This window comes from Sander lucioperca, chromosome 21, assembly GCF_008315115.2.
Source record: "Sander lucioperca isolate FBNREF2018 chromosome 21, SLUC_FBN_1.2, whole genome shotgun sequence".
Lineage (NCBI taxonomy): Eukaryota > Metazoa > Chordata > Actinopteri > Perciformes > Percidae > Sander > Sander lucioperca.
In genome coordinates this window covers 14,960,191-14,977,158 of record NC_050193.1, presented here as the reverse complement: position 1 = coordinate 14,977,158, position 16,968 = coordinate 14,960,191, and the positions used below count along the sequence as shown (strand labels likewise).

At 41.0% G+C, this 16,968-nt stretch overlaps 1 protein-coding gene across 1 annotated transcript; it reads right to left on the bottom strand.

Annotated features, from left to right (window-relative positions):
* Window positions 1–1,881: 1,881 nt before the first annotated feature.
* Window positions 1,882–16,922, bottom strand: nubp1 (nucleotide binding protein 1 (MinD homolog, E. coli)). Its single transcript, XM_031320860.2, has 10 exons — window positions 16,755–16,922; window positions 15,588–15,692; window positions 14,320–14,453; window positions 10,503–10,571; window positions 10,336–10,368; window positions 10,154–10,244; window positions 8,832–8,986; window positions 6,494–6,604; window positions 3,629–3,815; window positions 1,882–3,105 (listed from the first exon to the last, which is right to left on the bottom strand). Exons 1-10 carry the CDS (start codon window positions 16,783–16,785, stop codon window positions 3,053–3,055), a joined length of 969 nt encoding a protein of 322 aa, XP_031176720.1. The 5' UTR covers window positions 16,786–16,922; the 3' UTR covers window positions 1,882–3,052.
* Between the last annotated feature and the right edge of the window lie 46 nt (window positions 16,923–16,968).

The following is a 16,968-nucleotide window of genomic DNA, read 5'->3' as shown; positions in this document are numbered from 1 at the left end:
CTGTTGGTGCTCTTCGGTGTTAAGAACAATTGATTTAAAACAATGGAAGACACTGCTGCTTTGCTAAACTCTTAAGGCAGCGCAAATATCTTGTTAATAACCTTCCATATTAAAAACATGATTTTATTTAGCGAGAAACCTATTTTGTACCCTCTGTATAAGGTTTCCTGTGTATTAAATCTTTTAGGCGTCATAATCTATTAGTTATTAATATTATAATTTGTAGTCTTTCATTCCTTAAAATTCTTGTGCTTGTATTCTAGGGGAAAGAACGGACTGTATTTTTTGCAATTATTGTATTTTTCTACATAGACTGAATTGCCAAACATGGAGGAAAACATTTCATTGCTCGGTCATAATTCAGCAGACTGCAACCAACACAATCATAAAATAAAAGTAGAGCCAAGATGTGAGAAACCTATCGACTGTGTGGCTGCTGTTGTTTTGGCCGTTAGCAGGATACAGATGCAGTTTCACATGTGTTTTCTAGTGAACCCTGGAGGAACTACGGCCATGTATAGCAAAGTACACACGAGAACACTCATAGACATAAATAAAACGTGGTGGCAAGCATGGCAGTACTAAAACTGCATTTACAAAACTTATACTAACACTGTGAAAATAGCCAATATCATTAGCAGTGAAATATGTTGGCAAAATACTCTTTATTATATTGTTTTAATATTAAAAGGTCAAATCCGGCGCAAAATGAACCTAGGGGTTATTAACACCTGTAGCGAGTCGACCGTTCTCTGGGATCTGTTTTCATGCTAATTGAATGTGACCAGTTTTAGCGCAAACTGCTAATTAGCTTATAAAGCTAGTCGTCGGGTCAGAGGGTAAAGTAAAAATAAATCGCTATTTCTATACCACTAACAAGGCTCAAAATAGCACCACACTTCCACGGTAGCATAATGAGGGTCCCTACATGTAAACCGAAGCATTGAGAACTTTGTGGTGCTATTTTGAGCCTTGTTAGTGGTGTTACCCTCTGCCCCGATGACTAGCGTTATGAGCTAATTAGCGGTTTGTGCTAAAACTGGTCACATTCAATTAGCATGAAAACATATCCCAGACAACGGTTGACTCTGTACACGTTATTAACCCCTAGGTTCATTTTGCGCCGGATTTGTCCTTTAAAAACAATGTTATCTCAATTAAAGTAGCTGTACTCAAAATACTGAAAAATTAAGTGGTCTAGGATTGCCTCCACACGTCTCTCACAGGCCGTTCCCCAACTCGCCAAATACTGACGTTTTGTCAGGGCCCTCGGCAAACAAATATGCTCACACAAACTTACGTGCACAAACGGCCGGACCGGCTAACAACACAAAAAACAGAGACACACAGATGGAGTGTGAGTTGGTTCTCAGTTTAGGATGTCATTACTCCACTATAGTATATCTTTACATAGCAAATATGTGTTAGCTGCTATATTAATGTGCTGAATGTCGAGTACAGCCCCTTTAATCTTTGATTTATAAACCGATAAAAGATAAAGGATATCACATTAATAGTTTAGTAACATAAAAAGATAAATGATTTATGGTGATTCCATGTTTGAGTAATTTATTATACAAGTCAGTTAAAGCAAGTGCATTACACAAAACAATATGTGTTTAAACCAATGTTTTATAAGAAATGAATAATCTAATCAAAAAAATCGTAATTGTAAATCAGGGACAACTGCGTTATTCCAGTCGTATGTCAACTTTGAAAGAAAACTAAATACACATTTTGCCTACAGCTTTTACGTATGAACACAGTGGCTCCGACCTGTAAATGAGAAAGTCAAGTTTCCTCACACGCACAGATTGCATATCTAATAGTAAAGTAAATTATGTAGATCTCCCAAATTCATACTTTCATATTTTTTTTTAATATTCACTAGACCTGCTGAAAACAAAGCAAACAATCTATATGGCTTGAAAGGTTAACATCTCTATACACATGTGGAATGGTTACTGAGAAAACTAAATCAAATGAGAAGTTGAGATTTGATACTATGCTAATGATACTGTGCTCTGTATTTAGAGGATGTGATCAACTAGGGTTTACATCACACTGATGGTACCATCATTTGATTGACTGTAACCATGGACAGTGAGGACCGGTGGATCCACAAATACGATTTAGGGTTGCCAAATGTCCTTGCAGGATATTGTCAAATGTTTGACACTGCTGCTTGATCTACTACATGATCAGAGCTTTGAATAGCATATCCTTTACTACAGCACAACAGGGAGAGTCTAAACCTATTTTCATCTAACTAGGAACTGTAAATAGTCAGTATCTTAGGACGCACCACAGCGGTCTGATTCCGGGACAAAGAGACAATCAACCACAAGTCATCATGACATGTGGGGCCCTACCAGACCGAGTCTCTGGCACTGCTCAGATCCCCACCTATAACTTTAACGTGAATGGATAAGTCTGGTCATATTCTACATATTTTCTTATTGTCAACTATTTCCATGTACAGACCAAAAACAACAATAAATTGATTTATGAAGTATTGCATTTGAATACAAAGCCTCATAAAACTTCCTCTGTGCTGTAGAATCATTGAGCCACTGCTGCACTGAAAAACCTCTTCCTTTGTCATGATGAACAGGGCCCTGCAGTTTATTTTGAGTCTCTCCTGAGTACAATTCCATCCTGCTGCTAGAAACACTCACTCGAACACCAAATGTGTATTAATCCACAGCAGAAAATAGTCCCCAATAAATGCACCGTTTACTCCTGTTTGAGTAACATTTAGTACAAACTACAGAGCCCAGCTGTTGTGGGTTTAAGCATACATCTTCAGCATGAACCAATGGGCTTGTGTATTGCTGACGGTATTGAGAAACACATTGTCGTTTTGGTCTTTTTATGACTGATAATCATGCGGAAATAATTCTGTTAGGCGTTGGTGAATGTTGCATTATTAATGGTATTATCTTTCCTATGTGTGTGGGATTCTAATTCAGTAGTTAATCATTTCTACCACACTCTCAACCTGTGATCTCTCTCAGTGTTCTGGTCCAATATGTCCGTCCTCATCGGGAGTTCAGGCAGACCTCTGCTCCTCTGTCACACGGTTGGAACAGTAGTCCTTAATACCTGGTGGAGGAGAGAGGAGACAAGGGTGACGATGATAACTACGGGAGTTTTGATGTACTCGATGGCGACTTCCAAGGACACAAACAAAACAAATACACCTGCTATAAAAGATCTTGGTGTGTGTCAGTGTATGCGTTTGCTTTTTTATCAACTGCCTGCAAATTGTTGAGATCGTCGGTTATACAAACCACATTTGAATTCCTCAACTTTAATCTCAATCTTTTAGTACGGTTATTTGATTTCGATCTCTTCTTCTTCCTCTATTGGCGACTGCTTCCCATTTATAAAATGAATCACTTCTTCTTTCATTACATTTAATCGGGAATTGGGACATCAAGTAAACCATCCAGTCATCAAAAAATAACGAGGGACTTCACTGGAAGCGGCATGTGCGTCTAACTTCCTTTATAAGGAATGTAGCAAAATCTACATGATGTGATGCGCATGGTGGCAAAACACACGTCAGAGAGGCTTGTGTATTTGTGTGTGTTTGTGGAGTGTTTGTATTCCTGTAAGCACTCACTCTGCACAATACTCAGGTAGACTTTAGCAGCAGGAGAGTCAGGTACTTCACTGAGGAAAGACTTGCCCTCGTCGCAGCTTCGTGCTATCCTCGGGTCTAGAGGTACCTTTCCTAGCAGGGGTAGATCTAGATCTGCACACATTTGCGCTGCGCCCCCGGTGGTGGGAGGGAAGATCTGTGACGTGTTCTACAAGAGAGAGGACAAGTTAAGTAAGCATTTTTGGAGTCTCTGGACACAAAAAATACATAGGATCTGTGCTACTCTATACATGCTCAGGAATGGAAAAGTGGAAAACTGGCCATTGTTGAAATCCATCATAATCTTTCGTTTCGTTGTAGTCCCTTTCATCAATGTCATTTTAATACATCTGTAACAAATGACATCATTGTGTATAAACGTCTCACTTTTCAGCATCTGGTTTAAACACAGGACACATTGTATAGTGTTTTAAACTACTTTTTTCTTCACAGACTGAAGCCGTTTGTTACTTTGAAAGGCTTTTTTCAGCTTTTTTTTCAAGATACACACCACCAGAGTTAATTTTACTACGAAAAACTAGTGCTGTCAAATGATTAAAATATTTAATCGCGATTAATCACATTAATGTCATAGTTAACTCGCAATTAATCGCACATTTTTATCTATTCTAAATGTCCCTAGATTTCTTTTTGTCCCATTATTTTTACTCATTGTAATGCTCTTATCAACATGGAAAAGTGGATTGGCTTGCTTGTGCGTTTGTCGCCTGGCTTTGGCGAGGGGGCGGAGAATTGGCATCAGCTGTGTGCTTGGCCTTCAAGTGGTATTTCAGACTGGACGTGCTGCGATGATAGCTCAGTTCACAATGACAAAACACACAGATCACTTTGGTCTTGTCAATGGAACCATTTGGCAACTTTTTAAAAATAAACTTTCCATTCAGAATCTTATTGGCATCCACTTCGGTGTCTCACGCTCGCCATCCACTCAAAACGTAACGTTAGCCTACTACTCTTTGGCCGGCTCCCAAGCCCAAACAAGTGTGTGCGGCGTGCCTGTTGTTTAGTTTCTGGTCTAGCTAGATCCGGTGTGGTGTTGTAGTTTTTCCAACTTTACTAGTTGTTGCAACAGCATGTAAAAAAAAAAAAAAAGAGCGTTAAAAAGAACGTTAATCTCGTGATAAAAAAATTGACTCTGTTAAAATGGGTTTGCATTAACGCCGTTTATAACGCGTTTAACTGACAGCACTAGAAAAAACATATTCCATGTGACATATGTTTTAAATAGCCGTGTAATAGCTGACATTTAAGCAGCACAAAACACAAACGCTATGTACGCTATTTTAAATAATTAATATACAGAACGAGCTTATAGATTATGCATTTATAAGGGCAAGGATTGAAAAGATGAACAGAGACACCGACCGTGCGGCGAACCGCCTTGGCAGAATTATCAGCAAACACACAATTAATATCCTCTGCTCTCGTGTTTCACCATAAAAGAAAGAAATAGAAGACTGGCTTCTTATTGCATGTGTAGAGTGGATCTCCATGGCGCATACTAGGCCAAGTTACAAACTTGTATTGGCTGCTACTGTAAATTCCAGTAGATCAGCCTCAGCCTAATTCTAATCTGTTAAATCCGCCGGCTAACTCTGCAGCAAACATGGAATTATCGCTTCTATCGTTTTTGGAAAGTATCCAAAAATAACAGTGTTTCTTTGATAGATTACTGAGCCCCTAGATGCAATAGGATTGAATGATGACTCATTCTAATGATGCGCTGCACGTCACTTTTTAAAGTAGGTCACTACACCTACATCCGTTACAGCAGACTGATCTCACTAAGTGGCGTATGTATGACACGGCAATTCGTATGCCATTTTTGTGTGTTATCAAGACGCGTAATCGTTTTGTAGCGTGTTTATCAACGCCGTTTGGCCTCCATTGACCTACATTACATGTGAATCATCGCCGTAGCGAGTAGTATGAAAGGATGGAGGTTGGTTGGGGTGGCGTATGGGTAAAACACAGGACTTTCGCCCAGGAGAGCCGGGATTGCGTCCTGCGTGTGGTGTTTAAACAACGTTTTTTTTTTTTTTTTTTTTTTAATAAAGCCTCCCCCAATGTTCTTTTTCTAAACTCAACCGTTTATTATTTTCCTAAGCGTGTGACGTTGGTCACCGTCGTGTTTTTGTTGTTTTTTTAGTGTTACTAAAGCCTTTCCCAATGTTCTTTCCCTAAACCCAACCTTTTTTTTTTTTACACGCATGTGACGTTTTTCTTGCGACAGCACGACACGTTCTCGTGATAACACGTGCAACGCTACGTGGTGTGTATGTTTACATCCGCTGTATACAGCGTAGACATATACGCGGATAGCTCAAAATGCGTACAGGTAACACGCCATTTGGCTTTAGGAAAGTGACGTGTATGTTTACGCAAAGTCATGATGCCATGTTGGTTACAGAGTCACTGCAGCTACAGTTCAAATTAGCAACCCGTCCCCAAGCGGCTGTGTATTTGCTGTCTTAAACACAGACCATTCCTCCTGTGAACCAATGACTTGAATCGGTCACTCACTCATTGAGTTCACAGTGCTAGCTTGTGTTTAGACCCAATTCAGACTGCAAGGGAAGCCCGTTTAAACATCTTGATAGCACACATTAAAGAAGATGATAAGCAACTGCCAGTCCTAGCTTGTTTTGCTTGAACAGTAACCGTCAACCACTGTTCCTCTTTGCTTTATGTGTCCTATGATTCTTTGGCAAAACTGCCCAGATGTCTGCGTGTATTGCTTAAATGATTTTTCCTAATCGGATTAGATTGTTTTTTTTGTCTGACACTCTGTTAGCAAAACACTGCGTATGTGCCTCTGTCAGTGACCTTGCATGTAGGACAAACGAAGCCACTCATGTTCTCCACTACTCCGATGATCGGCAGCTTGACCTTCTGACAGAACCGGATCTCCTTTCGCACATCCTGCAACGAGACCTCCTAGAGAGAGACAAACGGAAATGGAAAGACATAAAGAGAAATGCAAAGCAAGAGAGGAGACCGGGGAGGAAACAAAGACACTGGTGACAAGAGCGAAAGTTGTTTTGCCTTCCCTGCACAACTGCTGTCATGGTTACCCGTAGGGAAAGCAGTTAGCCCTGATAAAGTGAGCAGCTCTCATGTGTAAATATGTTTAAATGTTTTGAGTGTGGGGAAAAAAAGAAATCTTGACTCTTTGATATCAAGATCTTGGCAGCTCGTTTGATATTTAAAAAGACTGGCTCCTTTGTTTGGGTAATTCCCACCCTGTGTGTGGTTAGTTTTAGTTAAGTGAGAGCTGATGGAATGAGGAAGTGAGTCTACTGCTCTCTGACCTCACAGGTCCAGGTCTAATTTAAGCATTAGGAAGTGTTTGCTCAGATTAAGTCTATCACTAAGTACAGTTAAACTGATCAAAACAAATTGATTGAGGGACACTTAACAACTTAAACAAGTAAACACGTTCATTGTGATGAACATTGTACAGGGTTAAGACTTTACAATCTATTGCAACATACAGTCAGTGCATTTGTTTAAAAACTCTTTCTCATAAAACCAGATTCTACTCCAAAAACACTGTAGTGCAAGCACAGATTGTTAACCTGAACACACCGGAGACCTGAACAATCCCATCTTCATTAACATTAGATCTGGATCAGACAGCAGGGACACTGGAGCACTGACTTTATATTATTGTCAACATTAAAGATTATATGGGCATGTACTGTATATGTATTATGATGCCAATGCGTATATGTGTGTCGGTTTGCGTCGGTACCGTTGCCATGGCATCAGACATTTTGATTCCTTGTCATACAAACAATCCAGAAGTCCTTATCAAACCATGAACGGCTTGTTTATTGCTAAGGCCATATGGTCAAAATTAAATGATTTAATAATAATAATAACGTTAGCTGCTGTTGAGTATAGTATTAACTAGCTAACGGTAGGCTAACGTTAGCTGCTGTCGAGTATAATGTTAACTAGCGTCACGTGCAGCGGTGTTTGTGCGTCTGTTTCAGAGCATCAGAGAGAAGAGCAGACATATCAGTGACACCAGATTTCGGTAGCCAGGGTTGGCAGAAAGAAGATTTTTACAAGTAAATGTTCCAATTAATGATCCAGGCAGCACATTCTCGTCTCCCTCCTTCATTTTACAGTCCAATGGTGGCTAGAACGGCTCCGGGTCAAACGTCAATATGGAATGGATTAATCTGCGTTATTTTTTTTAACGCGTTATTTTTTCTCAGATTAATCGAAATTAACGTGTTATTTTGACAGCCCTAATTATAATATATTATAATTTAAATTTTATATTTAGTGTTTAATAAATAATTGTTAAATGTAGTACAGAGTCTGTAGTCTATCGCACAAAGTACACACCCCTCCCGGTCTGACGGCAAACCCCCCAACCCTACCACCTTAACTAACAAATTTTCAAATTTGCTGTGGGAAACCCTGGTTAGAGTTAGGGTTAGGGTTCATGACAGTGTCATGTTACTCTTATGTAGATGCGTTACCAAATATACTTTAACGTATACAAATTTTATTGGGCCCACTGTCTCTCAACCTGCCTCATGCACTTAGATTTCCCAGAACTACTTTCCATAACCCCCCACAACAGGTGGGCACTTTCTGTATTTAGCTGTGGGTAAAACACGTAGGTGGAGAGAGGAATGGTGACAGTCACAGCAGTAATAGAAGCGAGGGGTTTTCCATTTGAGATTAAATAAAATCTCGCCCTTTACTTAAAATACTTACAGATGCAACACACAATGTTTACTGCAAACTTCACATTGTTTGTCTTAAAAATAGCAGTGTACCTTTGCTAGAACAGTTTCCCCATGGGGAGTAGCACTAAGATGATTGCATAATGCAAGGCGGCTGTAGCAATGTTGCGTTTTGAGTATAGGGGGTGACTCTCTCATTTTTCGGTATGTTAATTCCGTTGTGGCTTTTAATGTTACTATCACTATCATTATTATGCTCTGGAGTTACATAAAAAAAAACAACAGTTGAACTCCACGTGGTTCAAATGTAGGAAATCACCAACAAGTACAAGTTCAAGTAGCCAATCAGTTGGAGCCAATTTAGACACAGACGATAATTTCCCTTTACAATCGCTGTTATTGCTATTTATATTAGGGTTATATGTGTGTGTGTGTGTGTGTGTGTGTGTGTGTGCTACCTGTGGTGTGGTGATGATGACAGCTCCATCCACGTGGGTGGAGCTTAGGTACTGGACGATTGACAGGTGTTCGTCAGACGTGCCAGGGGGCGTGTCCACGATGAGGTAATCCAGTTCCCCCCAGTCAACATCCCTCAAAAACTGCTTGATCATCCCTGATTTTAGACAAACACCACACAGGTTATAATGGTGTGACATTTGAAAAAAGTGAGATACATTTTTACTATTTATTCTCTTTACTTACAGGGTTTCCAGCACTTTGCAGCTTGGGCGGCCGCCTAAGCTAGGGAACCCTACCGCTTAACTAGGTCGTCAAAAAAAAAAAAAAAAAAACCGCTGCACAAAAGGCCGTCAAGTGCATCTCAGACAATAGCGCGGACGCGCTTCACACCGCGAGCGGGCACGCGCGGCACACGGCCGAAATGAGAGAAAGAAAAAGAGACGTGGTCCGTCGCTGTCTGGAGGATAACTAGCTAGCCAGTTGATATCGCTGTGTCCGTGAGAACAATCGCCAATTTGTCAACCAATGTGCGGCCAGCTGGGGCATGCCCGGGCAGAGACGGGGTGAGTGGACTTACCGGAGCGTTGGCATACGGTGGGCAGAGAACATTTATATATGTTTCTCGGTCCTGTTCTTCACATCAGTGAGGCTTTCTTCTCTTGTTTCAACGAAGTGAATACATGACGAAGTGACTAGAACTATCCATCACCTCTTGCGCGTGGATTCTCAATGTCCCGGCTGTTGTCTGGTCTTTGAGACACTGTTGTCCATTTTTTTTTTTTTTATCACTACACACGGTTCACAATACACGGTTACACAGAGTGAAATTGCGTGTCCTGTTTTTATTTCGCGCATACTATCTGCTGGAGTGTGTGAAGCTATGGGCTGAGCTCTGTTATCTCAGAGCTGTTTGTTTTGGAGAAGAGTTGTCGGGCAAAGTGGAAGAGTGCGTGTCACGGAGAATAATGGGAGCAATGCCAGTAAAATTGTTATAGCACTTGAAAATAGTTTAATGAGCTTAAAGTTGTACATTGCAACTGTTATTTTGAAAAGCTGGTTATTTATTAATTATTTATTATTATTTAAATATAATATTTAGTGTAGTGTAGTGTGTAGTACAGTCTGCACTGCAGAGATATTGTAGACCTACCACCTTAACTAACACATTTTCTGCGGGAAACCCTGACTTTTATTTATTTATTGTTTGTTTATCTTTAGAGTGGCGTATACTTTTTTTGCCCCTATTCCCTGCTGCTGCAACATTATGAATTTCCCCGTTGTGAGACTAATAAAGGATTTTAAATCTTGAAAAAAACAATACCATTCTTCTTGGGTCCTCTCCATATGACAGCATCATCAGGGCTACTGAGCAGGAAGCCAATAGACATGACTGCCAGGTTGTCATCCACATACTGCAACATAGTGTACACAGACACACACACATGCATTTATTAAAAAAACAATTTCTTTCAAAACAAACACTAACTGTTAGAATTTACTCACCACAGGAGACCAGCCTGAGCCACTCTGGTGAACCTGTGCACAAGAGAACAGATTACAGACCTACTCTGAAGTAAAAGCTTAACATGACTGACAAAGTTAAAAAATAAAATAATAATAAATAAAAAAATAAACAATCACAGTACGTTTGTGTATTGCTGCTAACTCACCTGTTCTCCCTCTAAGCCCATGATCCTAGGAATAGATGGACCACAGATATCTACATCCAGCAGGGCAACCTAGAACACAGAGAGAGAGAGAGAGAGAGAGAGAGAGAGAGAGAGAGAGAGAGAGAGAGAGAGAGAGAGAGAGAGAGAGAGAGAGAGAGAGAGCAGAAAACAAAGACTCTTAAGTCTCTAGTGGTGGAATCGGTGACAGCCTGAACTGATCTGAAAACAGTTTTTTAATCCTGTACCAAAGTTTACAACAAGCATTGATTGTGAGGAAGCTGACCTCTTGAGGTAAATATTAGGGTAGCAGAGGATGACACTTTGAATACACGCAGAAGTAACACAGGTATTTTCCATACACATTAAGCCAGCTGCAACTAAGTTATTATAAATACAACAACTGCTGTGCCACTGACTAGCTTAGATGTGGTTTAGCTAAACGAGAACTTGCAGGGGTTTTAAATGCAGCTACATACTAAGTTGGACCTGATCGCTGTGTCACAAACAAGCCAGGCTGCAGCTAAACAGCAGCTAAACTGGGTAGGCCTATATGATGTACTAGTTCCCTTTAAAGGATCACTCGTGTGAGTCAGAAAAATACAGCACACATAGCACGATGGTCATTACTAGGGGAGGAACGGTACATGTATTCGTACTGAACCGAAACGGTATGGGCGTCTCGGTTCGGTACATGAATTTACACGGAGAATACACGGTATAAAAATAAATAAAACTTGCCTGCAAATTAATTAATATAATGCGGAACTACTGTTAGACATGCGGTTCTTAAGGGACACATAATCTGTAGTCCTGCCCTTAGCTCTGAAGCTCCCGAGCTCAGTCGAGTCAGTCGGTCCAGTGAGTCCACACGAAGCAAACTAGTCCCTTCCATATACAACCAAACACCGACGTAGCTGTATCCCTTCTCGCCTTGACTACAAATGGCCTCCAGGACCGTTTACTTCGCTGTTTGCTCTGGTATTAGCTGTTAGCTCCGCTGTTAGCTCTTAGCTCCGCTATTAGCTGTTAGCTCCGCTGTTAGCTGTTAGCTCCGCTATTAGCTGTTAGCTCCACCATTAGCTGTTAGCTTCGCCATTAGTGTGTGAAGCTAACACCAAAACTCGTCAACTGCTCTGTGTAACCGAAGCTGCTCTTTTAACACCCCTGCTCTGTGCATTCACATATGAGAGCAGTGCTCGTCTCCCATATCACACTACTAGCTGATTGTCTTATTTTGTTTATAAGTTCCAGATGGAGTCTGGAGATGATGCAGGGTACTTATTGTTTACTGTTTACATCTTACTTTATACACGTCAAGCTGTTACAGCTAGATCAGTGGACAGCCTGAGACATGCACAATAAAAAAAATTGCCTTCTGCATTTTTGTTTTGCTTTTCCCTCCATTGTACCGAACCATACCGTGATGTCTGAACCGAGGTATGAACCGAACCGTGACTTCAGTGTTCTGTTCCACCCCTAGTCATTACGGAAATTGATTTCAGGTTTTTAAAAAGGTGCACAATGAGTTCCTGCATGGTCACTTCTGTTGACGTTCCAAGTAAATTCCAAACTAAACAGAGCAAGCTCGCCCCTCCCCCCATGTTTCTGTAACTGTCATGACTAACTGACTAAAGCTGCTTCCACAGCAACCAGACGGCAGTTGGACTGATCAGTCTCCCCGAATTGGTCAAAAAAGTTCCTCAGAACACACCGAAGCAACGAGACGTAATACGTCTCCATAACAGCAGGCGGCGCTAATCTGTACTGTCGCCCATAAATGAAAACCGGCAGCTGATTGGACGAACGCGTCACGTAGGTCTGGTTTCTCCGGAAATTCAAAGATAGACTGTCATGGCAGCTTGTTCAGAATACGATCTCATATTGTACTAAAACAGTTCACCGAAACGTGTTTCTGAAAACATTTTAAGCGAGAAATAGGCCATGCAGTTGCTGAATCTGTCTTCATTTCAGATCGACAAAGGTCAGTTTAAAAGATTTTCATCAGATTTTGAGAGACTCTAGTCACGCTCATTCCCCCCCCGGTTTCCAGGTTAGCACTCTACCAATCAGATGGGTCATTTGAGTCTGACTGCCAGCAGTGCGCGCCCCGCCGATTATACGTGTCAAATCGGCCAAAATGAAGGCCGACGGACCCTCAGGCGGACGACAGCACGGAACACACCGAACACACTTGAGTCACTGACCTCGCCGGACTGTCCAACGGCAGATTATCGGCTCTGTGTGTCCGGGCCTTAACTGTCACTAACCCCCCCCCCCCCAACCATCTTGTTGGTGATTGGCTGGAACGTGGTTTGTTGTATTTTGGTGCACAGCCTGTGCCTCTATTGTTTGTTTAACGTTTACGACCCCTGTGTTGTCTCCCGAGACCGGGCTTTTTCACAGTGTTTTCAGGAGGCAGGCAGCTAGCGGATCAAGGAGAGATGCCTACGATTTGAGACAAAAATGAAATCGTTCTGAAACCATGCAGGAACTCATAGTGCACCTTTAATGTTATAATTCAGCGACCAAATCACTAAAAGCTAAGGAAAGAATTTATTTTTGTAATAACTCAGTTGTGTACAACCTACTGCAGCATCATTAATCTGTCAAAGATAATATCTTACATTAAAATTGCAGAGGGAATCATTCTTATATTAGACGTATAAGATTATATCCTCAGGTGAGTGAACAATTCATGTGTCTCACCTACCTAAAATACTGACATTGTGTCCTTCATGCAGGTATTGGACATAATGCCGGTGCAATAAGTGATACATGGTTGCTATGAAATGACCTTTTTTTTTTTTAAATGTAATTGTATTAGTTTGATACTTTTAATAGTGTTGCCTTCAGAAGATCACACAGTGAAAAACTGTAACTTCGTTATTTAGAAATTACTAAAAAGGTTTGAGCTGTAGAAGTCTGCCCTTATACAGAACTTTATGACCTTAAACCTCTGTTAACCCATGTCTGTAGTGACCTCTAGTGGCGTTTAGTTGATTTCCACAAGAAACAACAACTGGGTTAGACTTAAAGGTCCAATGTGTGGGAATTTCTCCCATCTAGCGTTGAGATCCTTTATCGCAATCAACTGTCTCGCACCACGCAGTTCAAAGTACGTATTACAGCTACGGTAGCCTACACGCTTCAAAAAGCCGGTCTCTTGCTCTTTGGATTTTGAATACGTGTGGTCCTCCATGTCCATCCTTCTTCAAACTTGCCGGGGCCGGGAAGCTACGATACCCATTAGCAGCATTAGCAGCACCTCTGAGTTTATCATGTGACAGCGAAAACGCGAAAGGTGGAGCAGTATGTCCTGTATGTCCCTTACCGGCTAACGTATTTCAAGATGGCACATGAATATGGAGCATCTACCCCAGTTCATGCGAACGCAAATGTAAAATTTCAAGCCAAAAGGAATACTTGGAATTGATGGCGGAGGTAAATATTCATGAAAAAGGACAAGTTTGTGAACGGGCAACACAGATTTTGATAATGAACAACTAAACACGTTACACACTGGACCTTTAAACTCAGGTACAACGTAAACCTGCAGCTTTAAAGGTAAGGAGACAGCAAATGGGTTTGTGAGCCACATCATTTTCTTCCACACAACACAGGTTTAAACACATTTTGAACCTTAAAAAGGGGAAACTATCATGCAGTACCCTTGAGGAAAAACATGATCCAAGCAGTAATATGTCTGAGTTTAACCAAATAGTTTGGTAGCCTTAATGGCTTTGTATTCTCAACTACCAGCTGGATTTTGCATTTGTATTTAATTTTGCTGTGTTGAATACCAAAATCAAAATATTACCTCCTTCGTGCTGTCACTTGCCAAGGCGTGAGCCAGGTGAGCGCTGAAGGTACTCTTCCCTACTCCTCCTTTCCCAGACAGCACGAGGATCTTGTGTTTGACTGTTGACAGCTTCACTCCTATCTCGGCTATGGCTAGAGATGAGACAGAGGGAGGAGATGAAGGATGGGGAAGTCTCTCAAATGGGACAAAACAAGGCTTACCTGAAATATTGGCTGTTTTAAAGCTACTTACTCCTCTGGTTCAATTTAAAGGAGAATTCCGACCGATTTTTACCTGTCGGGGCATCTTATAAAGAGTGCCTTTGTGCCTCTTAACAGACACAAATACAATTAAAATGTCTGTGCAACATGAACAGGGCCCTTTCATGACAACAAGATGCGTTTTCAACTCAGACATGTACACAGACAGACAACTTTGTACTGTCACCTGTCTCGATCCTGCCGGCATCTTCGCTTCGGCTTTCTCTCCCGTCGGTAAACAGTAGTGTGCAGATCGGAGCGTAGTGTGTGAAGAGTGAAGATCAGAGGTGTTCACAAGGGAAGAAGCTTGGAGTAAGAATAACGTGTGTTGATCTACTGTGGAAAAGAAATGGTTCGCGTTTGTTTGTTTACCATTTCCTGCAACAACTAAATTCCAACGGGACTTCAGTGCGAGACTACAGCTAGCCTTCAGTAATGCTATACGCTGATAAACTTCAAGTTTTTCGTCGCAAAGGCATGACCTGTCCTCTGGAGGACATAGCCAGACCACCGGCGCTCCGTGGATTGTTGTCGGCAGCGGCAGGCGACGAAGGTGGCGGGAGAGAAAGCAGAAGCGAGGATGCCGGTCGGGCCTGTTAGCCCGGCTAACTCGCCAACACCGGTAGGTGACAGTACAAACTTTCAATTTGAATGGTTTCTTCACAATGTCGGAGTTGAAAACGCATCTTGTTGTCACGTAAGGGTCCTGTTCATGTTGCACAGACATTTTAATTGCATTTGTGTCTGTTAAGAGGCACAAAGGCACTCTTTAGAACATGCACCGACAACTGGCATTTTAGCTAACTGGGAGCTCTGGACGTAGCTGCAGCAATTCCAGTTTGCTAACACCGATTTTGCTCGTTTTTTTTTTTCCTATCAACAGTACTCGGAGATATATAGCGATCAAGATTCAGATCAAAATCGGCCGGAATTCTCCTTTAACTCATCCCAATAGTTCCACATGTATTTGCTGAAATGTACATTTCAAATTATCATACCAATACTAAGATTTTGTAACAGTCTTACCAGGGTCGGGGGCCTTGGTGGCTCCAGAAGCACATATTTTCTGGTTGGGACAGCCCTGACATGACGAGGTCTTCCCTGCTTGCTCACTTTCTGTACCCGGGCAGTCTGAAAGAATAAAACACAGACCAGTTATCAGTGTGTGGTCTTTATCAGATTATCTTAAACTAATCCCACCCCAATACAATAAAGTTAAACTCAAGTCTATAGTTGAACTATATTTCTTCAACCTTTTCAGCCCCACTGCCAGCTGGTGGGACAGTATTTTAGTAGAGATGCCAGAGTTTCAACACAGAGCAAATTATGTCGAGGTGAATGCTGTGGAAATGTGTATAAAATGTCACACAAGGTGTCTTTTTTTGCAGCCAAAATAACATAAAGTCTAGGGTTTGAATATTTCACTCAGTGTAATATCCTATAGTTTCAATAATAGACACAAATAATGATTTTAACATTAAGAACAATTAAATGGAGAACTAAAATTAAACTGGATGTTTAGGATTGGGATAAAACATACATACTTTTCTATGTGTATTATACAACGTAATACTGCCGAACAATATGGTTAAATGTGGTATATTATCAGTAAATAACAGATAGTAACTTTTGTCATTTAGCACACTGATTCTGGAGGCTGAGAACTGTGTCATAAGGACTCGGCAACACGTCAAAGAGTGGTGTGGCATTTCATTTTACAAATACATTCAGTAACGTTACTGTTTAAGTAGCTCTGTGTATTTATTATATCTTTTGTAGGCAAAAATGAACAATTTCTGCAACGACATGTATCCGCCGACTTCGTTGTCTCACGTCTCCTTCACGTCAGGAGAAACACTTTAGTAAGTGCGTCATTAAACTTCACAGGCGATTTCTGTTTAATTGTTTTATTATTTTTTTTAAATCAGCCAGCAGTACCAGTCCATATGTATATGTAATGATATTTTAGCTAACGTTAACTGATACCCTGCTTGGATATCCCTGAAAACTAACTAACTTACTACGGAATATTGCAAGTAGCTAAAGTTACCGTTACAGTGTTGCCACAGTAACAGAAACGTTTGTTTATAACCCACCCCAGCCTTACAGTAAAGGCAATATATAATATTACACACTGCGAATCAGCTAGCTATATTGTTTAAACGTCCTAAAAATGAATTAAAAACAACTTACGCTCATTTGCATTATCTGGTACGTCTGACATCTTTGCACGAGTGTTCTGTCCTTCCGTTAAAGTCTTCCCCCTTCGAAGGTTCCGGATGCGCACTACATGAAGTTTCGATCGCGCAACGTTCTTACTAAGTTAACCCTCCCCTAAATGAAGAAAAAAACAACGTTATTCAACTTTGTGTGTGTGTGTGTGTGTGTGTGTGTGTGTGTGTGTGTA